The 26744-nt window shown below is 37.6% G+C and overlaps 3 protein-coding genes across 6 annotated transcripts; 1 reads left to right on the top strand and 2 right to left on the bottom strand.

Moving 5' to 3' along the window:
* Positions 1-5202: 5202 nt before the first annotated feature.
* Positions 5203-7630, top strand: LOC145152686 (isocitrate dehydrogenase [NAD] catalytic subunit 5, mitochondrial-like). The gene is made up of 6 exons (XM_079075424.1): positions 5203-5512; positions 6006-6326; positions 6423-6584; positions 6681-6755; positions 6919-7101; positions 7176-7630. The coding sequence occupies exons 1-6, from the start codon at positions 5321-5323 to the stop codon at positions 7365-7367; spliced, it is 1125 nt and encodes a 374-aa protein (XP_078931550.1). The 5' UTR covers positions 5203-5320; the 3' UTR covers positions 7368-7630.
* Positions 7631-7805: 175 nt separating this feature from the next.
* LOC145152702 (protein NUCLEAR FUSION DEFECTIVE 6, mitochondrial-like) lies at positions 7806-9472 on the bottom strand. Of its 3 annotated transcripts, XM_079075427.1 has the most exons (4): positions 9276-9472; positions 8871-8992; positions 8519-8571; positions 8124-8332 (listed from the first exon to the last, which is right to left on the bottom strand). In XM_079075427.1, the coding sequence occupies exons 1-3, from the start codon at positions 9419-9421 to the stop codon at positions 8564-8566; spliced, it is 276 nt and encodes a 91-aa protein (XP_078931553.1). In that variant the 5' UTR covers positions 9422-9472; the 3' UTR covers positions 8124-8332; positions 8519-8563. The 3 variants fall into 3 exon arrangements, with proteins under 3 accessions (XP_078931551.1, XP_078931553.1, XP_078931552.1); XM_079075425.1 differs by lacking the exons at positions 8124-8332; positions 8519-8571 and adding an exon at positions 7806-8009; XM_079075426.1 differs by lacking the exon at positions 8519-8571.
* A 1343-nt stretch (positions 9473-10815) lies between these two features.
* On the bottom strand, positions 10816-14426 carry LOC145152660 (uncharacterized). Of its 2 annotated transcripts, none has more exons than XM_079075422.1 (6): positions 14300-14426; positions 13238-13754; positions 12997-13167; positions 11818-12897; positions 11532-11739; positions 10816-11450 (listed from the first exon to the last, which is right to left on the bottom strand). In XM_079075422.1, the coding sequence occupies exons 2-6, from the start codon at positions 13697-13699 to the stop codon at positions 11134-11136; spliced, it is 2238 nt and encodes a 745-aa protein (XP_078931548.1). In that variant the 5' UTR covers positions 13700-13754; positions 14300-14426; the 3' UTR covers positions 10816-11133. The 2 variants fall into 2 exon arrangements, with proteins under 2 accessions (XP_078931548.1, XP_078931549.1); XM_079075423.1 differs by having other exon boundaries at positions 14253-14313.
* Between the last annotated feature and the right edge of the window lie 12318 nt (positions 14427-26744).

Below are 26744 nucleotides of genomic sequence, written 5' to 3'. Positions count from 1 at the left end.
GAAAGGGATCTTGAGGATCTTAAATCAAACCGAGAACTCAACCCACACGGTAAGTAAATATTCTATAAATCGGTTCATCAACAATTTATATTTTTACCATAATAACTGGATTTAATGATAACATTAATATATGATGTGGTCCCATAATTATCTAACAAAATAGACTACTGTTAAGGTCTAATCTATTTGATAGAGGAGTGGACTTGGATTTAATTCTTTGTCCTGTTTGTCAAAATGCTTCAGAAAATATTTCTCATTTGTTTTTCCAGTGTTCTCTATCTCAACAAATATGGCATCGTATAGCTCAGTGGACAGATATACAAATTCCGAATTTTTCTTCCTCAATAGACATGGTGGAATAAATGGATTTTAGGCCTGTGAATAGGATGTAAAGAGCTATCGTGGAGTCGGTGTGTATGACGGTGATTTGAGTTCTTTGGACTTATAGAAATTCAATTTTATTTAATTCCAATAAATTTAGAAAGCAATACATTTTTTATAGTATTGTTGAACATTTTTTAGGTGTTTTTTTTTTCGAAACTCTAAGGCTAGGATTTCTTGGACTGCTTGGATGATTAATCCAATCCTTCCTTACTTTTGTATGTTTGCTAGCTCCTAGCTAGCTTTGGTTTTAATGAAATTTGATGTTGTTAAAAAAAAGAAATTATAGCCATCAATATGGTCTAGTGGTGATCATATGATATGATCATACGAACCACTCTAAAATAGATTTGGCTCATGTTAGAATACCACAAACTTTAATATTAGGGTGACATGTTAAAAAAAAGACATTCAAACTTTTTTATACAATGAAAAGAATACATTTTGCAAGTTTGAAACTTTTTTATTCAAACTTTTGCCTTTTGATGTGTATTTTTCACAAACAATTTGGTACATTGCCGAAAAAATGTTCGACCAATCTCACTTATAAATATTTATGTCTTATGAAAATTTAGCTAGAATTTGCCTATTTGATCAATAATAACAATAATAAATGAGTATTACATATTTCGTTTTTTTTTCCAATTTAATGGCGTATTCGACATGCATATTTTGAGAGCTTTAAAAAAAACTTCGTTCGGTCAGCTTTTATTTAAAACAAAAATCTCATAATCCAAAAGTTATTTAAAGTAGTTTTTAGCTTTTCAAAGCTTTTAGTTTTTGATTTATATCTAATTTTACATCTTCAAAAACTAAAAACTAATTTTACTGACCACTTCAAACAATTAAAAGTTACATCTATCAAATAGTTTTGTCAAACATACTTAAATCCATCATAAAAGAAACTTGCTACAGACAACTGTTTCATCATCTAAACATTTATATGATCCAATCTAACGACTTCCATGGTAAGAAAAAAAAACACAAATATTAGTTTGAAATCTCCAAAAATCCTTAATCTTATACTTTGAACAACATAACATGAAATCAAGCTTGAGAGTTGTGATATATAAATTTTAGCTTTTTTTAAAAGTCAAAATCAGTAGATTCATGTTGGATTAACCCATAAACGCTTCTTTGAATTTTATAAATGAACATTGTGTTATACATACACGAATACAATCATATAGAGTTATATTATGTCTTATAACTATACTAATACATGTTTTTCTATACATAATTATCAAAGAATGTGGTATGTATATGAATACATATGTTCACACACACACTATCGTTTTACCCGATCTAATTTACTCGTGTTCTTTATAAGTAATTTTTTGGAGATGATATATAATTTAAATCGATAACTAAAGATTTGGTGGATACCCACCCCCACCCCACCTCTATAAAAAGTGAGCATCCATGGAAACCCTAATCCATCCAAGCCAAATACAACCACATACAAAACTGAAATTACAATATTAACCTCCCAGAAAAATGGCTCTTTTGAAGCTAGTCGTCTTTTCTTTCCTACTTATTGCACTCTCATTTTCTGACATCGGTGAAGTTCACGCCGACATTGATCAGTCCGTTCAACTTTCCGGTACCACACTCCCTTTCCCGTTCCCTAGCCCCACCATGACCAGTGGCGGACCTTAGTGGGGCATTTGGGGTCCCGGGCCACTGCTCAATTTCCGGCACGCAGTGTAAATTTTTTTTTTTTTTTTTTTGGTTTTTTTATTAGGTGCACCCGCTTGAAGTACGAGGGACACCCCTACTAAAACAGTCTGCGTCCGCCACTCACCATGACACAACACCATCACCACAAAAACCTCCATCACCACCTCAATCTCCACCTCCTCCGAGCTCCGGCCACCACTAAACTCTCTCCATCTCCTCAGCCGACCACTAGCCCTTATTAGATGAAAATTCACACTACAATAGTTTTTATCTTTATGGGTTATGGATCCTGCATGTTGGAAGGCTTGTTCAATCGTTTTTATAGATTTGTGACGCATTAATTATTATATCACCTTATAAATTGATCAAGAATAATGTATGGTTTGATGGTGCCGACTGCCGAGAATAATATAATAGCCTTCCATTTTCAATTATTATATATATGAGTTAATTTTTATTAAATATGTGTAATGTCATAATCTCGAGTATGGTTTTTTAAACCTTAAAGAGGCACTATATAAACTAATTAGTTTGACCTTTGACATATATTTAACGGTAAAAGTCAAAATGGCCATTGATTATACATTCTAATGCAATGACTAATTAGTTTGACCTTTGATAGTTATACATTCTAATGCAATAACTACCTTAGATCATTTTTAATCGGGCCTCAATTTACTATTTATTACTATTTGAAATAACCTTTGTGTTACGGAGTATTATTATTGAAAAACATCGTATATTTTGCTTTTTATACCATCCACTTGTTATTGTTATTTATTAAGTGTTTATTTTATTTTATGTTTTCTATGTTTAACTCATTTATTTAATAATACTATATTTCACTCGTCTAGTTGTATTTAGGTTTCAAATCTTATTTTTCACTAAAAAGATAAAAAGAGTTTCGATTGCGCCAAAAATGGCGACCTCAAGTTTCGTCTTCTTTTGAACTAGCAGAAGATTGGATTTGTTGAGTGATTGATTTTCGTCTTTTGAACTGGCTGAAGGTTTTATTTGTTGGGCAATTGATTTATGGTTTATTATAGTGAAAAAGAAAGGTTTTGATGTGGTTGTTCTTACAACTATATATCGTCAATTTGATCTTTTGGAAATGCCCTCCTCTTCAAGAACCAAAGAAAGAAGTGGTTTTCAACCCTATTCCCGCTAGAATTATCTGATTTTCACATTATATAAGGGTCAAATTAGTTTGGACTCATGAACAAATTGCCAAACTACAACTCACCAACTTCTAGGGATTTAAGATTGGTCCAATTTTATTTTTTTAACTAAATGGCAAGTCTGCAGGTCAAGTCCAATCATTTTTATGAATAATAAGAGTAACAAACCTCTTTCAGAAAGAAAAAATAAAGAGTAACAAATACTCTATGTAATTGTATATACATATGTTTCCATGTGCACAAAGGCACATGGCTTATTGTATGTACTCATATTTGTATATATTTGACTATTCTAAAGCACAAGTGATATTATACAAATACATATTCGATCGTTCTAAGATGGCCTCTTAAAGACACATCTATCTTTTCTACTAAATTACTAGGGAAATGTAAATTGGAAAATAAATAAAACAATAGGAAAAAACGAAGCCATAAGCTTGGTTAGGACTTGTTATAGACCTACCCATCAAGGAACAAGATCCATCAAAGATAGTGTGGATTCATTAATATAAAATCTAGTCCAAATTATAGGGAAAAAAACTTATTAAGACCAAAATTTGACTAGGTTCAAAGTTTGGGTTAAGGGTGTGTATGAGATGGTTTGGTTCAGTTATTAATCAAAACCGAACCATAATCATTACAATTGATTAATGTATTTCGATAACCATTGGGCAACGGTTAATATTGGTTTTGGTTAACGGTTTTAATCGGTTAATGGTTAATATCGGTTAACCAAAATTATCCAAGATGACATAAAAATAAAAATATTTTTCTTTAAAAATTGAAAAACACAAATTCTATGATTATAAAAAGTGAATGATTATGTATATATAATTGTATGGATTGAAGATTACTTATCATATCTAACTCCAAATAACTACCATTTACAATTTCAATTTCTAATATAATTACATACCATATAATTAATATTATATTATATTAAAAATATTTATTAATATTATTACTTCGGTTCGGTTTATAATGGTTCGGACTTTGATGAAAACCATAACCGAACCATATGTATTTGGTTAATCAAAATTAGAAACCGAACCATATATTTTAGTAATGATTCAATTAAAATGGTTTAGTTATATCGGTTAATTTGGTTATGGATCGGTTTTTTGGTTAATCTACTCACCTTTAAGGGACCAAGACACCCAAACTTAACATCTTGCCTCCAACAAAAAATTGGGCCTAATGGGATTAATTATTTCCGCACAAACATCAAAATAGAAATTAAATCATCCTAAGAAGATAATATTTTTTAATGAACATAATTACATAGAGATGAAAGAAAAATAAACAACAAGTTATGTTGCTAATTTTTTTATAGGTTGCAAAAGTAATTTTTTTAAAAACTACACCCATAGATCTTAAGTCTTATAGTCATCACATTAATATATATGACATGTTGAATTCTATTAAGAATATCTATAGCCTCTGATACTAGATAACCAAAACCATTAAATACAAATTGTATAAACACATGTTGAATTGTCATACACATTTTATAGTTTTTTGCCATTTTGCATTAGTCAATTTTAAAGTTGTCTATCCAACATTGAAACACAACTCCTCAAATCCGTAAAAAGAAAACTCATATTAGATCCACAAATACATGTTATTTTCATATCCATTCAAAAACCAAAATGTATGTCTTCTAATGGTTTAGTGACAAAATCTAATATGTCAATATGAAAAAAAATATTTGATTTTCCTCATAATTTCATAAACTTATTAAATAATAATGAAATATGTAAAGCACCAATCAACCTTGTTCATATCCTGTAAATAAATCTTTGTTGGCAAATGAATAAAACTGAAATTAAATGATTGGATCTTAAAGAAATCGCAGTTACCTTTTAGACAGATGTAGTTTCCTAAAACTGGAATTTTGAAAACAAATATCTAAACACCCAATTACAATATTTTAACAGTGGACCCGATTGCAGCATATTAGACCCTTCTTCCCCCAATAATGCAATTATATTCCTTCTTTTCTTTTCATCTCAATTCCTCAAAATCTCTGTAATTTGAGTTTGTCACCTCCGATCTTGTTTTCAGTCAGCGAGTTGTTAACGATGGCTTTTCAAATTGCGAAACGCCTCCTTCGCAGCCGCACAACCAATGAAGTCTTCACGATGTCGAGAAGCCCTAGTTTAGGACTTTTCTCATCGATCGATCGGAACTATTCTTCCAGCTCCAATCTGATCCGCGCCACTCTCTTCCCCGGCGATGGTATCGGTCCCGAGATCGCCGAATCCGTGAAACAGGTCCAAACAGTTCTATTTCATGCTCCGATTATTGCTTATACTTGTAGAAGTATTGTGATGTTTTGACTTTTTTCTGTTTATGATTCCATCGTGTCATTTGTCTTTCTCTATAGTTATATTATGCTTAGGGTTTAAGCGTTTCAATGTTTTACACTTTTACGTTGTTTTCTTTGTGGATTCCACAAAAGTTAATAACTGTTAGATTCCTTTTGCACCAATTGATATAGTTGTAGCTAATTTGTACTTCCGTTGATAGAGACCTTAAACTTTGTTGGCTAACGAAGCAGTTAATTACTGAACTAACAATGGAACTTTACGCCAATATCTAGTTTGCTTCAAACTACGAAAAAGAAAACCATATTTTGTATGTTTACACCAGGTGAGACTTATGAACCTGTTAAATTCATGGGGTGAAATGGCTACAAATTCGATTCAACAACAAAGAATGTTAACTCTATAGTGATGTTAAGTTTTTCCTTTCCACAATTTGCAGGTATTCACAGCTGCAGATGTCCCAATTGAATGGGAAGAACATTTTGTGGGGACAGAAGTTGATCCAAGAACTCAAAGTTTTGTTACATGGGAAAGTCTAGAATCAGTAAGACAAAACAAAGTGGGGTTAAAAGGCCCAATGGCTACACCAATTGGTAAAGGTCATCGTTCCTTAAACCTCACCCTAAGAAAAGAACTCAACTTATATGCCAATGTTAGACCATGCTACAGTCTACCTGGTTACAAGACTCGTTATGATGATGTAAATCTTGTCACTATTCGTGAAAACACAGAAGGAGAATACAGTGGTCTTGAACATCAAGTAAGCATATGATTTGATTCATTTCATCATTGTAATAAATTGACTTCAAAAGTAGATCATTGCCATTTTATTTACAAAATCTTATGATTATTATAGGTGGTGAGAGGAGTTGTTGAAAGTCTTAAAATCATCACACGTCAAGCAAGTTTAAGGGTGGCTGAATATGCTTTTTATTATGCTAAAGCCCATGGAAGGGAGAGAGTATCTGCTGTACACAAAGCTAACATCATGCAGATGTCTGATGGTCTGTTTTTGAAGGTATTTTCCAATAAATTATATAAAAAAAAACTTAAAATTATTTTTACAGGGGATTATACTGATTTTTTTTTTTTTTTTTTTTTGTATCACTTGTAGTGTTGTCGTGAAGTTGCTGAGAAATACCCTGAGATTAAATACGAGGAAGTTGTCATTGACAATTGTTGTATGATGGTATGAATATAACCTCTTATCTCTTTATTTTAAAATATTTATATTATAGTGTTAATGTCATATTTGAGAAATAAAATCTGTCCAATTTATCCTTTTAGTCCTGAAAGTTGTAATCTTTTGTTTTTTTTTTTTTGATAAATTAATTGTTTATAAATGATGACAGCTAGTGAAGAATCCAACACTGTTTGATGTTTTAGTGATGCCAAATCTTTATGGTGACATCATAAGTGATCTTTGTGCTGGGCTAATTGGAGGATTAGGGTTAACACCAAGTTTGAACATTGGAGAGGGTGGTATTGCTCTTGCTGAGGCTGTTCATGGATCAGCTCCTGATATTGCTGGAAAGGTTGGTATTGGTTGACTTTGTGTTTGACTTTGACTTAATAATATTATTGACTTATGGTTATATAATTTATATAGAATTTGGCAAACCCAACTGCATTGTTACTGAGTGCTGTGTCGATGCTTCACCATTTGGATCTTAATGAAAAAGCTGATCAGATTCAGGAGGCTGTCTTGAAAACAATTGCGGAAGGGAAGTACAGGACTGGTGATCTTGGGGGATCTTCAACAACCACTGACTTCACTAAAGCCATCATTGATCATCTTTGATTTTTTTCTTACAATAACACCAATTTTGCATTTATATATGTAAACATTTGGAGTTGTAACTTGTAAGGAGGGAATGAATTAGACCCACCCAGAACAAGATTTTCTTTTTCTTTTTCTTTTTTTGTGAAGATTTTATTTGAGCGATGAAGATACAACATACTGCTCAAAACTCAAAAGAGAAAGCTGTACTAGCTGGCATGATTTTATTCCTTGGTATTATTACTTGTAACTTATCAATAAGTCTCATCATCACTTTCACTTCACTTGATGGATCCATCATGTTTGCTTTTTTAATTCATTTCTTTCTTTACTTTAAAAACAATGTCATATTAGAATTGGATTTTTTTGGATCTTCCTTTAGTAATTCCGCAATTTAACCACGCTAACTGTTTTTAACACAAGTATAATAAATAGTTACCAAAGTCATAATAAAAAGAATAAAAAGAAGAAGTCCAACTTGCATAAAAACAGTGTAAGTCTGTCTGTATATATTGCAAGATCAAATAGCAATCTCTAACAACCTGAAATTGTTCACATCTTTCAGAACCTAAATACCAACTTTATCCATCCAATTCCAACTTTCTTTCTTCGTTTCCATACTTTTCTCAACTTCGATGAACCATCATGCATCATTGTTGCAAGCTGATCAACACACAGTAAATTAGTGTCTGTTTTTCACACCCTCTAAACCAAATTGTGTATAAACAACTACATTCATTCATGCATATATTTAACGCATATAATGATATACTTGAATTTGAAAACTACAAAATCAATGTGAGCCATGTCATAAAACCCAACACAATATCAAACTAGTAAACTCATTTCAAAAGTTTATATTTCATTATTGGTTCAAGAAATATAACTCTAATGGACCTAAATGTTCCCTATTCAAAAAGAAAAAAAGACAAGTCCAACTCATTCCATCTTTGCTTCTCTCCATCTTCATCTCGTCTTCTCAACGCCTACAAATGAAGCATGTACACCACTTTATTAAAGAAAATGAACTTGTATTTATCAAGACACAAAGATTTTGTGATGGGTGCAAAAATAGGGTATGGAAAAAGGTATTGGGAAGTTTTGGTAAGAAAATGAATATAAGAATGTTGCTTCTAGGGTTCAATAAGGCCTATCCATTTCCATAAACTTACCTAAAACTCATGAGGTAAGAACATTGAGGGACCTATGACGCTTCGTTAGATACCTAATCAATAAGAAAAAAAAAATATCCAAATGATTAGGAGAAGACTTTAGAGGAGGAGCTTTTGGATCGATGAACCCTAAAACTACCCATCCAATCTTGGAAAAGGAAGTCGAAAATAGCATGAAATTTGCATAACCCACAACAACATATCCCATCACTCAGCACCTCTTACAGAAACACATACTAACACCAATCGACTTTTACACATTTAATGAGTGAGGACTTGCACAAAATGGATATGAGTGAATTTGTAGGCTAAACAATGTAAAGAAGCGGATAAATGGAAACTGAATTATCACCTTCGGGTAGCCAACCATAGCCGTTTTGAGAAAGGGTAAGCATGGATGTCATCAAGGCCGAAGCAGTAGCAGTGTGGAAAGGTTGCATTGACTCCAAACAAGCACTCATTTCTACTGGACAACTGCAATAGATCGCCAACAACAGTTTCCAGTTACATACGTGAACGGATGAAATAATTATGTATGTATACAGATAGTCTTTTCAATCTCCTATACACCTGGATCTAGTACTTTGTATACACAAAGTGAATATCGATTTAACTGAAAAGCGAACAGAAATTCAATTCACTTCGCAAGTTTGTTTTTACCAAAAGTTTCAAAACTCAAATCAATTTGGACTTGAAAAGTAGCATATCCATGGGAGCGGAGGAGCGTATATGAGAGGGAATGCGTATAACTAATTACCGGAAAATGCGTTGAGATAGAGAATTCCGACTAGGTATGCCAAAGGCAGAAGGTGCAGCTTTGGGTTGGGATGCTGCCCTAGCCGCTGCGTTACGGAGAGAAGTTGATCGGAAAACAGATCGAGCTGCGCCCGCTGCAGTCGCCATTTCTGTGCGTGCGTATGTGAGGGTTTTACGGTTTTTGCCTAATTTATGTGCCTTCCAACTTCCAAGGGTTTAAAACCAAAATATGTATTCAACAAATAGCAATGTACTTCTTATTTTTTTATTATAACATTATCCTTTTATTTTATATCATTACAACATTATATTTTTAAATTATTCCTTGTTTAAGACATTCTATATGGTATTAGTTGTACAAATGAAGTACTTTGGGATTATATTATGTGTCGAGAAGTTGTGTAGACCAGCAGAGACGAGCAGATCTGATGTTCGACAATCGTTTGGACTTGATAAAGGTTGTATTTCTTCATGTTAATCGGATATATACTAGTGAAAACATCCAAAACGGGAAAGTACCATGATATCAATTTAGAACCATTATAAGATGGTTTTGAACGGTTCACAACAAATATCATCATCACTCGATGATGCTGGATCACTGACAACAACTTTTCACTCCCGACATATTTTGTCTTAAATCATCTTTAATAGGAGCTTTTTTAGCTTATTATTATTTATTTATTTTAATTAAGTGGTCAATATCATTGGATAAGATAGCTTATTTGGTTTTTTTATTGACTGCTCTAAATATATTGAGTGATCAATATACTTTTACACTTACTACATCTAAGTCGTCATCCGTTAGTAGTATTTCATTTTATCCCTTAAATATATTTTAGTTTTAAATATTTGTTATTTCTTTACTAAATAATTCATTATATTATTTATAATATAAATTTATTTACGAAATATAAATTTTATATCGACTATATAATGTTTTTAAAACATTTTTTATTTTTATAACTATAACGTAATATTTTTTTTTCATATTTTATGTATATATAATAAAGACCCGGCATAATTGTATTTATATGTTTTTATGTTTGTGACATTTTGGATATAATGTGTGTTTAAAAAACGACTATTTAATTGAGGGGGGTTATAGAATATTTTAGATAGATTATGATATATTAGTTAATTTTAAAAAAAATTATAAAAAAAGGTCGATCATTGGAGATGTTATTTTATTATAGCTTAAAGTTATAAGAATGATGAGTTGGTGATTTTTTTGAGTCTTAGCATGGGTTAATCATTAGAGATTCTCTAAGATGAAACTAACCCTATACAAATATATATTCTCATACATTGTTATTTTTTGCATTTAGCCTTTTGTTCATTTAACCATAAGACTACTTTGTAATTATCCACAAACATGGGTATAACACATACTTAGGTTGCTATTATGAGTAAAAGATAATGTACATTGGAATATAAGCAGCGAGAGTGAAGTATATTACTAGTTCTCAGCCGACTTAAATCCCTAATCCATTTTTTTGGTTACTTGTGTATTTAACGATTAAGTTTGAGATTCAAGTACGCAAACAAAATTTATTTTTCTTTTTAAATTTGAACCTTTATAGGTAACTACTTGAACAATATATATAAATATAACATTCAATCTAAGACCTACAAAACCATTTTTGAAACAATATCAATCACTTGGTGATTTTTTTCACCATGCTAGATCAACAAATACTGATGTTGACATGATGTGTTTCTATCCTAAATTTCTTTACACATACTACGTGTCTATACGCTTCCAACTACTTCATATGAACACAAACCTTACCTCCAAAAATGTCACCATGAACCCCTTTTAAACTAGAACTTCAACACATACAAGATCAAGAACTCCCCTAATTTGAATCCAAAAATGGCAAACTTGGAAAACCCATATCATAAAAAGTGTCAAATTCCACAAGCAACTCAGGCCATAAGTTTGAAGATTGAAACACGGGAAGCTTTTCAGTGTTTACTTGATAATCCACATTGTTCAATTCTGTTTGTGTTTGGGGAGTTGACAAAGTGGGCAATGATGGAAACAATGAAGAACTTGACCTTAAATGAGGGGCTGGAGCACGTAAAGTTGGAATGCTGGTTGTACTTTTACATCGGTTCACTGATTGTACAAGTGTCGATGCAGGGATTTCAAGAACTCTCATCACACCAATTTCTGCAATAAAAAAAGAAATACAAACAATGACCTTGAAAGATGTGATGAATAAAAATGGCAGAAAGATTTCAACTTGCATACCTTTATCAGATTTCTCTTCATCAAAAGTATCATCACATGTACGTGTCAAAGTGTCAGCCAAAACTTTATTCGCATACACAAGATCATAATATTGTTCAAGAACATTCATCTTCTTCGTTAAACACATCTCAGATTCATCAATTAATCCATCGTACTTCTTCCGTACCTCTATAATCTCCTTTTCACATTCAGAAATTAGCATCGATTTCTACAAAATCAACAAGATAATCGTTATCATCAAATAATACAAAAAGTAATACTAATATATATAATAATTCTTTATTACCTTTTCTTCATGTAATTTCTTGATTTTTTCTCGCTCTTTCTTGATGTTTTCTAATTCCGTTTCTAAAGGGACATCATTACAAGATTGATCAGAAACCGGTGGTATTACAGGCGGATTTTGTGGTTGTTGAGGTTGATTGTTTGTACATTCTGCAGCAGAACTTGTACTTTGCTCGACTTGAGTACACACTCTTCTTTTACTTCTCACCCTTGTTCTCACAGAAGGGGGAGTAATTGTTGTATTGATCTGAAAATTTTCCATATCACTTTCGTTTTCAGGTTCATGTCGAAATGACTTTTGTGCCCTTCGAGATAACCTGCTACATGAATTCTCCCATGGAGTTTCTTTTAACAAATTCGTCCAAAACAAAAGTGATCCATTTTCAATCAAGTATGAACAACTTTCCTTCGTGTGTGCTTCACTTTCACCCAACAATAACATATTTTTAGAATAAACTCCTTTGTGAATCTGTGCTTTTGATATCATCGAGCCTTTTAAACATTCAATATCCCCATTCTTGTTCAATAGAGATGACAACTCATCAACCAAATCATCCATGAAACAAGTGTTTTCTGATTTTGACTTTGACTTTGACTTTGGTTCTTCAGAGAGCTTTTTTAACAAATAAGATGCACCCCATGCTAACAACCGGTGGCAATTATTGTAATTAATACCAGCCAAATTGTGGTCATAAATCGAACCTTTCTTTGAAAGAATCAGCGCTTTTTCTTCAATGGTGAATGACGAATATAACCTCAAAACTCGTAATCGGTTTGAATCGAGGGTAAGCTTTCGAAGGGCTTTTAAGTCACTTGACGGGTTCCAATCACTGTTGAAAAGTATCACCACATCTATAGATGAAAGCCTAATGGTGGAATGACATGTGCGATAATCTAGTAAGCAAACAAATTTTCCATTTTCTAAATTGTTGAACAATTTCAAATCTTGTTTTCTCTTTTCGCGTTCGTGGTTGTAAAGAATCTTTCCATGGATACGTATGTAAGAATCTTGACCAAATCTTTTATCAACAAGATCATCCAAAATGTCTCCAATTGATATAGTTTTGGAACTAACCACTGACTGTAATATGTTACCAAAAAAAAATGTTATTTACTTATTTTTAACATTATAATCCTTATTTAAAGCTTTAAGTATACAAAAATTACAAAGTTAGGTTACCTGAAATAGAACAATTACTCTCAAACCACATTCTTTGATCTTTAACAAAAGCTTGTCAAGAAGCTGTAGTTTCCCACTCACACTGATTTCAGCATCCAATTGGTCAACGAGAAGATTTTTTTTCAACGATTCACGTAAAGTGGGGTCCACAAGATACGGGTGATCACAGCACTGCAACAAAAATAAAAAATTAAATTAAATTAAAATCAGTTTTACCAAATAACACAATAGAAATTCAAACCTTTTGGGTTTGTGTGAGAATGTCATTGAGTGAAGAATTGTCCCTTAAAGATGATGAAAGTGACTCAAAGTTGGAATTTAACAAGGAACAATATTGTTCCATTTGCGTATGAGAAAGATGAACTGGGACCCAATATTCTTCGATTTCAGATGAATTAAACTTGCGCTCATTTGAAGCATCAGATGCAGCAACATGATTATGATCACCTACTTGAGATACCTTCTTCTTCTTCACTTTCCGCCTGCTATTTTGGAGCTTTTTTTTAAATGTGCTTGAGTTTGATTTCATCATTTTAGTACCTCCATTGATGGGTTTCTTGCTATTTGTCTTTTCCCCCTTTTCAAGCATGTAAGGCATTTCAAGCTTTTTCCTCTTTGAATTTTTCCTCGTATCCACCATCGCCATAAGCCTCTTTCTTTTCTCTGACATTGAAAGATTCGAAAAAGATTTGTCTTCGTTCATTTGAGTAATTTTCCAGGGAACCCTCTTCGATTTGCTCTGTTGGGTCTTCTTCAACCTACAAAACATATACAGATGAAGATACATACATATATACAACTCATATATATAACAAGATACATGAATGTGAAAACATGCATAATAATTTCCACAAAAAGGGGTAAACCAAGAAACATCAAAAACCCTAAACAGATATGAAATAAAGTGTTAAAATTAGGGTTTTTGGTGTATACATAGAGAAGATATGTACACAGGTATGTGTACATAAGCCTTAAATTAACACATACGTGCAAAAAATACACACGTATGTGTAAAGTTACAGTGATTAATAAAAGAATATGCTCCTTTTAAGCCCTAATATGCAAAATGGCAGGGTGATCAAAAAACACAAAACCCTTGAAAACAGAGCATATGCAAAATAAAAATGAAAAAAATATCAGAGAAGACGAAATGCATGTATCAGTGTGTTGTTTGCTTTCTTGCTAAAAAGATGAAGCATTAAGTTCAGATCAGTCCCCATTTTCAAGTCCATTTTAACAGCAGCTTCCTTGCTCACCTGAAAAATCAAAATGCCTGGAGGTGTTTTTAGGATTTTTTTTTTACCTTTTAGAACAAACTATTTCATTGATTCATTTGATTAAGGAGATGAAAGGGTCATTTTCAGCTTTACGGACAATGGAGAGAGCCTGTCACTGTCGAAGAAATTCGTTGTGGCCTCGAGGGTTCTCCATTTTCACGTACATTTGCCAGTCTTTGTCGCTGTCAGGTGTAAAGTTTTTATTTTTGGGTTGCAACAACATTTTGTGTTTTTTTCAATAAATGCAAATATGAAATATGCAATATTATATCCTTGAACTTTTAAAAGGAACAATGATCCTTAAGACTAGGGTGAGCAAACCCAAACCATCAAACCGACGAAACCAAAACCGGAAAAACCGAAACCGAAGCAAAATCGACGATTAGGGTTTGAATTTTTTAAAAACCGAAAAATCGGGTTTGGTTTCAGTTTTTACCAAGAAACCGACTCATCCAACCCGAGAAACCGACTCATACTTAAAACTGACAAACCGCCCCAAGAAACCGACACATCCAACCCGAGAAACCGACTCATACTTGATTGTGTTTTGGTTATAATAGACTATTTCATGCTTTGGTTGTAACTTGTAATAGACTATTTGGTTGTAAGACTCATGTTTTTTGAAGTATTTAACTTCAATTTGGTGTTTTTTGAAGTATTTAACTTCTTGCTTCATTTCTGGAAAATGGGTTAAAACCTAAAATCCATGGGTTTAAACCCAGAACCCGTGAGTGTATGGGTTGAACCCAAGAAACCAAAAAACCGCCCAAACCGACCTCAAAACCCGAGAAACCAAACCGACAAGAAACCGATCATATTGGGTTCTGAAAACCAGAAACTGACCATTTAAGGGTTGGGTTGGGTTTGGGTCCAAAACCGACCCAAACCGACCCATGCACAACCCTACTTAACACATCAAAGCTAACCCCCCACCCCCCACCCATGATAGGTAACTACCACTTTCTCCACTTCCCATGGTCACTAACCACCCACTCCCCCATCTCCTATGATGGATAACTACCATTTTCTCCACCTCCCATGATCAGTAACCGCCATTCCCCCCATTTCCAGTGATCGATAACCATCATCTCCTCTCACCTCCTACCTTCGATATTTATGGTTATTGTAACTTCCCTTTGCGGTTTTAACTTCCACTATACCCTTATCAGACCTGTGTTCTTCGTCTTCCCTCAATCCCACGATAGATAACCATCCCTCTCTTACCTCCAACGATTGGTAACTACACCTCCCCCATCACTCACTTTTGGTAAACTCTCCCTCCCCCACATCCCACGAAGTAACCACTTTGTAACACCCGTTTATTTATTGAGATAAATAAATAAATTAATGAACGAATGGTAGCCTAAAATAAATAATTATATATGCAGGGTGTTAGGTTCGAGGAGTTAATTGCCACATTTTTGGAAGTCGGGGTTAAAAGTGTGAGTTAGGGACTCATTTTATAAATATTTATGAAGACAGGGGCTCCGTGGTAATTATTTGGATTTAATTTAAAGGAAATGAGGTGAAAGGAGCTGAATATGTCATAATTAAGGTATTGGGGGCTGTTTGGTAAATTTTGTACCTAAGTTGTAAAGGATTTTAATGCTAAGGGTTTAAATGGTAATTATCGGATTCATTTTGAAAGGAAATGTTATGGAGAGAGGCCATTCCTGCCATTATGGAGGGAAGTTTGATGAGACACGGTATTTAACTGTTGCATTGCCCTCACTAAACCCTAACCCTAAACACTCTTACAGCCGCCACCCTTATGCCTCCCTCTTCCAGCCGTCGAACCACCCATTTACTTCCACCACCGGCGCCGCTACCGTCCCATCTCCGATTAGCAAGCAACCACCGAGACCAGACGAGCCACCGAGGTTGCTGTTGCCTTGCGCAGTTGTTCTTGAAGCTGGAGACGCGAGAAGGCGCCTCCTTCTCCTGCCGCGGATGCTGTCGTCGTGGCTCGCCATCGCCGTCGCCACCCTCTGCCACGACCTGCCGCCGCCATCACAGTCCGATGACGATGCGACTGCTGTTCCGTTGAAGATCAAGGTTCGCCACCGTTGTCGTTTAGGAGATTGATGCATCCCGTTTGCCGCGTGCCACCGTGAAATGGTGGCTGGGTTTGTGACCTCGTGGAGCTGGGTTCGGGTTGGGTGTTGTAGGCGCGCATTGCAATATGGTGAGGGTTGTAGGAGAGTCCTTTGGCCGGAGATCGAGGAAAGAAACACCGTGGCCGCCAGCCACGGTGTTCGCCGCTGCTGACGTCGGTTTGTACTTCTGCCGCCGCCAACCGCCGCTAGGTGGGTGGCTGGATCCTTTTTGTAACCAGAGTGTGTGTGCGTGTGGCTGTATTTCCTTTGTTAGCATGTTTGTCTAGTCATAAAACCGAGAGGGCCACCGCCACCACCGTGAGGTGGTGGCTACCGCCATGCGCCACCGCCGGCCACCATTAGGTGGTTGTGTGTGTGTGTTAGTATTAGTGTGAGTGTGTGTTATTTTGAGATTTTGCATTGTAACTGTAATAGTATCGGAATAATGAAATGAAATCTCAAAACCACCACCGTAGAGTGGTGGCTGCCGCCACCGGCCGCCGTGTCGGGTGGCGGTGTGCCTCGTTGATGTTGTGATTTGGTTTGGATGTTTGGATAAGGGACTAAAACCCTAATGGGCTTAAGGACCTAGCTATTGGGCCTATTGGGCTAAGATGGGGATTGGAAACCCTAATTAGGGTTTAGAAAACCCTAATATTGGATTTATGGGCTTGGACCTATCGGGACCCACATTTGGGCCACTGGAATGGAATTGTGTGTTAAGCCTAATCACACCATATGATTTATTTAGAAGAGTGATGGACTTAATGGATTAAGTCCTTAATGGGTTAAGTGAGAAACACTTAACCCTAATCGTCATTTTATGTGAAACCCTAATTTCACTTGGGTTTATTGTTGGGCCTTTTATTGGGCCTTGATGATTGGATAATTAATGGGCTTTGAGGTAAGGCCCATCTGAGGAGTTGGGCCCAATTTGGAAAATTAGGCCATAGATGGGTCATAGTTTGGGCCTTTGTGATTATGTGATATTGGGCCATTAGAATGTTGAATGTTGGACTGGACTTTTGGTTGGGCCTTAGAATAAGACCATATGAGGGTATGGGCCCAATTTGGAAAATTGGGCCATATGATGGGCTTTGACTCATAGTTGACTTTTGGGCCTATGGCTTGGGCCTTGGGCTTGCATAAAGCCAAGCTTGGGGTAATGTAGTAATTATCCAAAGTATGTACTCATGGTTATGTAGTGGGACCCAATTATTAATTGAGTGTTATTTTGGTGTTGACAGTTCGGGAATCTGTCAGCCAGCAGCTGGGGTTGAGTCTGCAGGACTTCAGCAGTGTGGGATTGAGTCTTCGGGACTTCAGCAGTGCGAGGTGAGTTACCCTCCAGTAGGGGTGGGTCTAAGGCCACAATGTCGGCCCACCAACAGGGGTAGTTGGTAGATAATTGTCTTTGTGATAATTATCTTGGTATGCTTATGTGATATGCTTGTGAGATATGCTTATGTGATATGCTTATGTGATATGCTATGTGTGTTCATGGTAGTAGCAGGGAATAGTTTTTCCTTGACTCGGTCGTTAGGACCAGAGGGTAGGTCAGTACCCCAGATATGCCTGACTGTATGGTTATATCCTGTTATTGTATGATAGTGGTAGGGGTGAAATAGTCCCTGGTTACCGGTTGAAAGATACCGATGACGGATACCGGTTGAAAGATACCGATGGCAGTTACCGGTTGAAAGATACCGATGACGGATACCGGTTGAAAGATACCGATGGCAGTTACCGGTTGAAAGATACCGATGGCGGATACCGGTTGAAAGATACCGATGGCAGTTACCGGTTGGAAGATACCGAAGGGGTATACAGAACCCATGCAATGTTTATCTGTCTATTTATGATACGATGTTAGTATGTGATCAGTATGATACGATGTTAGTATGTGATCAGTATGATACGATGTTAGTATGTGATCAGTATGTTATGATGTTAGTATGTTATCAGTATGTTATGATGTTAGTATGTGATCGGTATGTTTATAATGTTAGTATGCGATTAGTATGATCAGGATACATTATTATGTGATAGTGGTAGGGGTGAAATAGTCCCCGGCTACCGGTTGAAAGATACCGATGGCAGATACCGGTTGAAAGATACCGATGGTATTATGTGGTATGTGGTATGATGGGGGAACTCACTAAGCTTCGTGCTTACGGTTTACAGTTTTGGTTTCAGGTACTTTGTTTCAAAGGAAAGGAGCCGGCTTGGTCGCAGCGCATCACACTATGTTTTCCGCACACGAGATCCTTGGGATTATACTTTGATATGGTTTCATAATGTTATATTTTGGATTATTAACACTTGGGTTTTATGTAATAACCTACTTAAAAATGAAATTTTTGGCCTTGAATTTTGGGATGTTACAAGTTGGTATCAGAGCCTTGGTTTGAGAGATTCGGGCACACTCTCGGGTGTGTCTGAACTCAAACTAAGGACTTGGTATGAAAATTTTCAAAAGTAAGATCATTTTATAAAGAAGTTTGAAAAGAATTTGAAAAGAGAACAGAACTTCGAAAAGAACAAAGTGTGTGATGCGTGCAATCAGCCGAGCTCAAGTAAGTTTTTCCCCAAGATACCCATACATGTTATGATATGTTACGATATGATATAATTATGAGAACTGCATGCTAGCCTAGGGCTAAGGATCTAGGAAGATGCCTTATGTGCCTGCTGTATGTGTTTGCTGAATTACATGGTAGTACTGATCAGTCAGTGATAGGATAGCCTGATTGTATGAGCCTTTGGAGTTACATGCTAGTATAGATTCCTGATAGGAGGATAAACTGATTTGATTGGAATATGTTGGTTAAATTTTCCATTGTCTAAATGCTGCTTGCTTTGTGCTCTAAGGAACTCTTAGTAATGTGAGCTAGCTACTAAGTGAATATGCTAAGTCGCGAATGGCTATATTCATGGGGTAGCTAGTTGACATTAGTGGGAAGTCCTTTAGCAGCTGAGGATTGGGTGAGTTCGGGAACCTAGGGAAGCCTAGGACATGATTCAGTGGGTTATTAGTGAGGCTCAGTGAGACTTGGATGTACAGTTTGAGGAAGTGACTTATAGGATTTGGGAGGATTGCTGAGGAAAGTATGGATAGGTGTGGAAGGTAGTATTGGGCCCGTACTACTGAAAGCACAGGATCCATACTCGAATCAGCGAGAGTCTTGGAGAATCTAAGAAGCTACAGGGAAGAGTTCGTGACCCAGTTTGGGGACAGAGGATGTTCCAGTTGTTGCAGCTTAGCCATTGGCAAGCGAGATAGTGAGCGTGACAGGGTGTCAGACCCTAAAGGATATGATTTCCAAGAAGTTGTAGATGCGAGATCGATTTGGAGCGCTTTGAGAAGAGAGGTTTGTGCCAGGTGCGTATAGTTGAGGGACGCGGGAAGAGACCCGTCACCTCCGATCATCGGGTGAAAGGCCAGCAGGGTCGGAGTCAGTGCAATGCGTACGAGAGAGTACACGAGGGAGTTTGTCACTCCAAGGGTTTAGGCTGCTACAGGTGTGGCAGGATTGATCATGTCAGCTGGAGGTGATTGGGAATTCATCCAGATGTTGCGAGTATGTCATCTTTTACTGCTACTAGATGGATGTTGGGAATACGTATCGCTTTGGAATTGTGAGCGGGTTTGGATAAGTCGGATCTCGAGTCGGTTTTCTGCTAGTGTTTGGTTATCAAGGACCGTATATGCCATCTTGCATGCCGAAAGGTCCTTGATGAACCTACAGAGGGACGTATCTTGCGGAGTGGGTTCCGCGCGTACCGTTATCATTTCGGATCCTTGTTGGGATCTATGCAGGAGTATTATTTAGAGGACACTCGATCAGGGTTGGAGTGATTGTTCTCCAGTGAAGTCAGCGTTCAGAGGTTCTATCATGGTTCAGATATGGTCGACAATTGTCTATGAATGAACTTTGGAGTTCAAGGCACTACCGTTGCTAGGACAGAACTGGTGACAGGAAAAGGGTAGTGTCAGTCACGGGTGTTAGATGCATAAGTGGTTGGTCATTGGATGTTCAAGAGAATTGTGTTTTCGCATGGGCTGTGTTCGGTTAGAGTTCAGTGGTACTGCAAGATCAGGAGTGGGAACGAGGATTCGTCAGCTAGAGTGAAGATTAAGGTCTTCAATCGACAGCATGTTAGATGGATTGAGGTGTCAGACTGGATCAGATTTCAAGAGTACTCATCGAGATTTCCGAGGATGGGAGATCTCAAGGTTTAATCGGTAATTAAACGCGAGCATTGGCAGGCACAGGTTGTCATCAGTGGGATATTAGAAAGCGAGGAGGATTGGGAATCCTTCAATTCTCACGTGATGTGAAGACTTAGTCGAATCTAAGTGGGGGAGAGACTTTTTATAAAGTTCTCCAAATGTGAGTTTTGGTTGCGCGGGGTGCAATCTCTTGGGCACCTTGTCAACCAGAAGAGTATTCTGGTCGATCCGGCCAAGATAGAGGCCTTGAGGCAGTGGGAGATTCCGAGGTCTCCATCTGAGATTCAGAGTTTCCTGGTTCAAGCAGGTTATTACCGGAGATTTATACGGGGCTTCTCCGAGATTGCGGTTCCTTTGACCCGACTGACTAAGAAGTCGGTGGCCTTTCGTTGGGGGTCTGATCAGCAGGCAGCCTTCGAGACTCTCAGACAGTGGTTGTGCGGGGCACCGATTCTCACCCTGCCAGAGGGTGTAGATGATTTCGTGGGTTACTGTAAAGCTTTGATCACGGGCATGGGTACGGTACTGATACAATGGGGTCACGTGATAGCAGGTTTCGGGAACCAGGTTAGGGTTCCGGTTAGGACTCAAGTTCAGTTGTGTGTTAGGTCGAATGCGTGTTCGACCCAGTTAGAAAGTGTTGTAAGACTACGGGGGTAGCCGTAGCATCCACTAGCAGTCAGATAGTTTGGAAAGTGTTGTAAGACTACGGGGGTAGCCGCAGCATTCACTAGTGGTCAGTTAGTATGGAAAGTGTTGTAAGACTACGTGGGTAGCCGTAGCATTCACTAGTGGTCAGTTAGTTGGGGGAGTGTTGTAAGTCTGCGGGTGTAGCCGTAGCATTCACTAGCATCCTGATAGTGATAGAGTGTTGTAAGTCTACGGGTGTAGCCGTAGCATTCGATGGGTTGGTAGATAGCTTGAGTGCGTTGTTAGGACGCGGAAGGAGCAATAGTACCCACCAGTTCGGGTGCAGCAGTGAGGATATGGAAATCCACAGATTGGATTTCGGATTTACTCAAATGGATTAGATCTGGTTAAGCCAGTAATGAGACTGTAGGGGCGTCACTACAGTTATGGGATCAGGAAAGCAATGGACTGTATGAGATTGCTTGTGATTAAGGCTACCATCGGTTAGGTGGCAATCACTGTTAGCCTTGGATTTGATGATGACAGGATTCGACGCATGGACCCGATCGGTTAGATCAGAAAGTTGTTAGAGCCTCAATGACATGATAACTAGTGGCAACTGGTTCCAGAGAAGGATTTCGTTCGAAAGTCGTGTGAGGCGACTAAGTGGGAGTCCCTTGGCTCCACTGGCGGGCCGAAACCTGGTATTTCAGATGGTTGGTGAACAAATTGAGACCAGGCAGGTCTCGTTAGATTTTGGAAAGTAGTCATGTGGCAACATACTGCTTCAGGAAGTTCAGTGTTCGGGCAGTTTCAGTGTTTGGGCAGTCTTAGCATTTGGGTTTCAGGATGCAAGTACGGACGGAATAGCTGGTTGACTGGGAACTGACAAGTCACTCCCAGCGGGATTAGCTGAGCCTTGACCAAGAATGAGTGATCTGCAGGGATAATAAGGTCTGTGAACCTGTTTTATAGTGGGAACCTTGAACTATCAGAAGTTAAGTAGACAGTTGAGGGATAAACAGACTGGACTCGTCGATAATGATTCAGTATGAGTGGTCTGTCAGGAAATCAGACCACCTCGAGATAGTAGATTCAGACGAAATAGATGTGATCCTGTTACGAGGAATTCGTTCATATGAGGATATTAGGGCTTTGCGAAGATTTGGTCACAGTTACCCCGGTAGGGCTAGGGTGTGCCCAGAATGGTGACCATGATACTAGAGGGGTTGGGCGAGTAAGGAATGGTAATAAATGATTTCGAGGACGAAATCTAATTTAAGTGGGGGAGAGTTGTAACACCCGTTTATTTATTAAGATAAATAAATAAATTAATGAACGAATGGTAGCCTAAAATAAATAATTATATATGCAGGGTGTTAGGTTCGAGGAGTTAATTGCCACATTTTTGGAAGTCGGGGTTAAAAGTTTGAGTTAGGGACTCATTTTATAAATATTTATGAAGACAGGGGCTCCGTGGTAATTATTTGGATTTAATTTAAAGGAAATGAGGTGAAAGGGGCTGAACATGTCATAATTAAGGTATTGGGGGCTGTTTGGTAAATTTTGTACCTAAGTTGTAAAGGATTTTAATGCTAAGGGTTTAAATGGTAATTATCGGATTCATTTTGAAAGGAAATGTTATGGAGAGGGGCCATTCCTGCCATTATGGAGGGAAGTTTGATGAGACACGGTATTTAACTGTTGCATTGCCCTCACTAAACCCTAACCCTAAACACTCTTACAGCCGCCACCCTTATGCCTCCCTCTTCCAGCCGTCGAACCACCCATTTACTTCAACATCGGTGCCGCTACCGTCCCATCTCCGATTAGCAAGCAACCACCGAGACCAGACGAGCCACCGAGGTTGCTGTTGCCTTGCGCAGTTGTTCTTGAAGCTGGAGACGCGAGAAGGCGCCTCCTTCTCCTGCCGCAGATGCTGTCGTCGTGGCTCGCCATCGCCGTCGCCACCCTCTGCCACGACCTGCCGCCGTCATCATAGTCCGATGACGATGCGACTGCTGTTCCGTTGAAGATCAAGGTTCGCCACCGTTGTCGTTTAGGAGATTGATGCATCCCGTTCGCCGCCTGCCACCATGAAATGGTGGTTGGGTTTGTGACCTCGTGGAGCTGGGTTCGGGTTGGGTGTTGTAGGCGCGCGTTGCAATATGGTGAGGGCTGTAGGAGAGTCCTTTGGCCGGAGATCGAGGAAAGAAACACCGTGGCCGCCAGCCACGTTGGCCGCCGCTGCTGACGTCGGTTTGTACTTCTGTCGCCGCCAACCGCCGCTAGGTGGGTGGATGGATCCTTTTTGTAACCAGAGTGTGTGTGCGTGTGGCTGTATTTCCTTTGTTAGCATGTTTGTCTAGTCATAAAACCGAGAGGGCCACCGCTACCACCGTGAGGTGGGCTACCGCCATGCGCCACTGCCGGCCACCATTAGGTGGTTGTGTGTGTGTGTTAGTATTAGTGTGAGTGTGTGTTATTTTGAGATTTTGCATTGTAACTGTAATAGTGTCGGAATAATGAAATGAAATCTCAAAACCACCACCGTAGGGTGGTGGCTGTCGCCTCCTGCCGCCACTGGCCGCCGTGTCGGGTGGCGGTGTGCCTCGTTGATGTTGTGATTTGGTTTGGATGTTTGGATAAGGGACTAAAACCCGAATGGGCTTAAGGACCTAGCTATTGGGCCTATTGGGCTAAGATGGGGATTGGAAACCCTAATTAGGGTTTAGAAAACCCTAATATTGGATTTATGGGCTTGGACCTATCGGGACCCACATTTGGGCCACTGGAATGGAATTGTGTGTTAAGCCCAATCATACCATATGATTTATTTAGAAGAGTGATGGACTTAATGGATTAAGTCCTTAATGGGTTAAGTGAGAAACACTTAACCCTAATCGTCATTTTATGTGAAACCCTAATTTCACTTGGGTTTATTGTTGGGCCTTTTATTGGGCCTTGATGATTGGATAATTAATGGGCTTTAAGGTAAGGCTCATCTGAGGAGTTGGGCCCAATTTGGAAAATTAGGCCATAGATGGGCCATAGTTTGGGCCTTTGTGATTATGTGATATTGGGCCATTAGAATGTTGAATGTTGGACTGGACTTTTGGTTGGGCCTTAGAATAAGACCATATGGGGGTATGGGCCCAATTTGGAAAATTGGGCCATATGATGGGCTTTGACTCATAGTTGACTTTTGGGCCTATGGCTTGGGCCTTGGGCTTGCATAAAGCCAAGCTTGGGGTAATGTAGTAATTATCCAAAGTATGTACTCATGGTTATGTAGTGGGACCCAATTATTAATTGAGTGTTATTTTGGTGTTGACAGTTCGGGAATCTGTCAGCCAGCAGCTGGGGTTGAGTCTGCGGGACTTCAGCAGTGTGGGATTGAGTCTTCGGGACTTCAGCAGTTCGAGGTGAGTTACCTTCCAGTAGGGGTGGGTCTAAGGCCACAATGTCGGCCCACCAACAGGGGTAGTTGGTAGATAATTGTCTTTGTGATAATTATATTGGTATGCTTATGTGATATGCTTGTGAGATATGCTTATGTGATATGCTTATGTGATATGCTATGTGTGTTCATGGTAGTAGCAGGGAATAGTTTTTCCCTGACTCGGTCGTTAGGACCAGAGGGTAGGTCAGTACCCCATATATGCCTGACTGTATGGTTATATCCTGTTATTGTATGATAGTGGTAGGGGTGAAATAGTCCCTGGTTACCGGTTGAAAGATACCGATGACGGATACCGGTTGAAAGATACCGATGGCAGTTACCGGTTGAAAGATACCGATGATGGATATCGGTTGAAAGATACCGATGGCAATTACCGGTTGAAAGATACCGATGGCGGATACCGGTTGAAAGATACCGATGGCAGTTACCGGTTGGAAGATACCGAAGGGGTATACAGAACCCATGCAATGTTTATCTGTCTATTTATGATACGATGTTAGTATATGATCAGTATGATACGATGTTAGTATGTGATCAGTATGATACGATGTTAGTATGTGATCAGTATGTTATGATGTTAGTATGTTATCAGTATGTTATGATGTTAGTATGTGATCAGTATGTTTATAATGTTAGTATGCGATCAATATGATCAGGATACATTATTATGTGATAGTGGTAGGGGTGAAATAGTCCCCGGCTACCGGTTGAAAGATACCGATGGCAGATACCGGTTGAAAGATACCGATGGCAGTTACCGGTTGAAAGATACTGATGGTATTATGTGGTATGTGGTATGATGGGGGAACTCACTAAGCTTCGTGCTTACGGTTTACAGTTTTGGTTTCAGGTACTTTGTTTCAAAGGAAAGGAGTCGGCTTGGTCGCAGCGCATCACACTATGTTTTCCGCACACGAGATCCTTGGGATTATACTCTGATATGGTTTCATAATGTTATATTTTGGATTATTAACACTTGGGTTTTATGTAATAACCTACTTAAAAATGAAATTTTTGGCTTTGAATTTTGGGATGTTACACACTTTCTCTGCCATTTCCTACTTTCGGTAACCACTAAACTATAAACCATATATAGCATTGTAATCGTGGTGTACATGGGTGTTTTCGTCTTCTCGTATTCTCTTCTTTTTTACATTAAACCATATCATAAGTTTCCTTCATCCTCATAGCATTTTGAAACTTTCTTTATTTCCTTGATCCTCGTATCACTTCCGTTTTACATTCAAGTTTATTGCATTGAGAGCTCAAGTAAGTTTTCTTCATCCTCATAAAATTTTTGAAATTTTCTTTATTTTCATGGTCCTCATAGCTTTTTCAATTTTTTTTAAGAAGCAAACATGTAACCCCTTTTTATATGTTCATCTCTGACCCACCAACTACCCAGGGGAGTTTCCACTTTGTTTTGGGAAGCAAACAAATAACTCATCTTCCTTTGTTCATTTCCCCCTGTTAATTATTTATTAGTTTTTTCAATTAGTTATGCAAAATTGAACCCAAATTATTCTAATTATTATTTTTAATAAATTTAACAAAGTTCATAATTATATAACATAAGATGTAACATCCTCAATAAGGGCTTAGAGTTTTTTTCTCTTTATAGGGAAAATATATATTTTTTAAAATAAAATAACTAATAACTAATAAAATAATAAACTTATAATAAATGATAAGTAAATGAATTAATAAAAGGTTTATATCAAATATTTAAAGAAAGTGGTCAATTTGGATTTAAAAATCGAAAATAAATATGGATAGACTTGATTTGACAAGTTGGTCAAACTTGAGGACTAAAATTAAAAATGTTTTGGACTTGTTGGCTAGAAAGTTAATACTTTTGGAAAATTGTGTGAAAATGATAAGTTCTAAAAAACCAGACCCGATAAGAAACCCGCAACTTGACCTAATTTGACTAGAGAATTCTCAAATTGACCAGGGATGAGGATGGGGATCGAGATTGGGAATCCCCAAATAAAAAAATTGGGATGAGGATACATCTAGTCTCCGATCCTGTATTTGTCTCCATTAGA

Source organism: Lactuca virosa, chromosome 1 (genome assembly GCF_052849685.1).
Source record: "Lactuca virosa cultivar CGN04683 chromosome 1, Lactuca_virosa_CGN04683_v6, whole genome shotgun sequence".
Classification (NCBI taxonomy): domain Eukaryota; kingdom Viridiplantae; phylum Streptophyta; class Magnoliopsida; order Asterales; family Asteraceae; genus Lactuca; species Lactuca virosa.
This window is presented reverse-complemented; position numbering and strand designations above follow the sequence as displayed.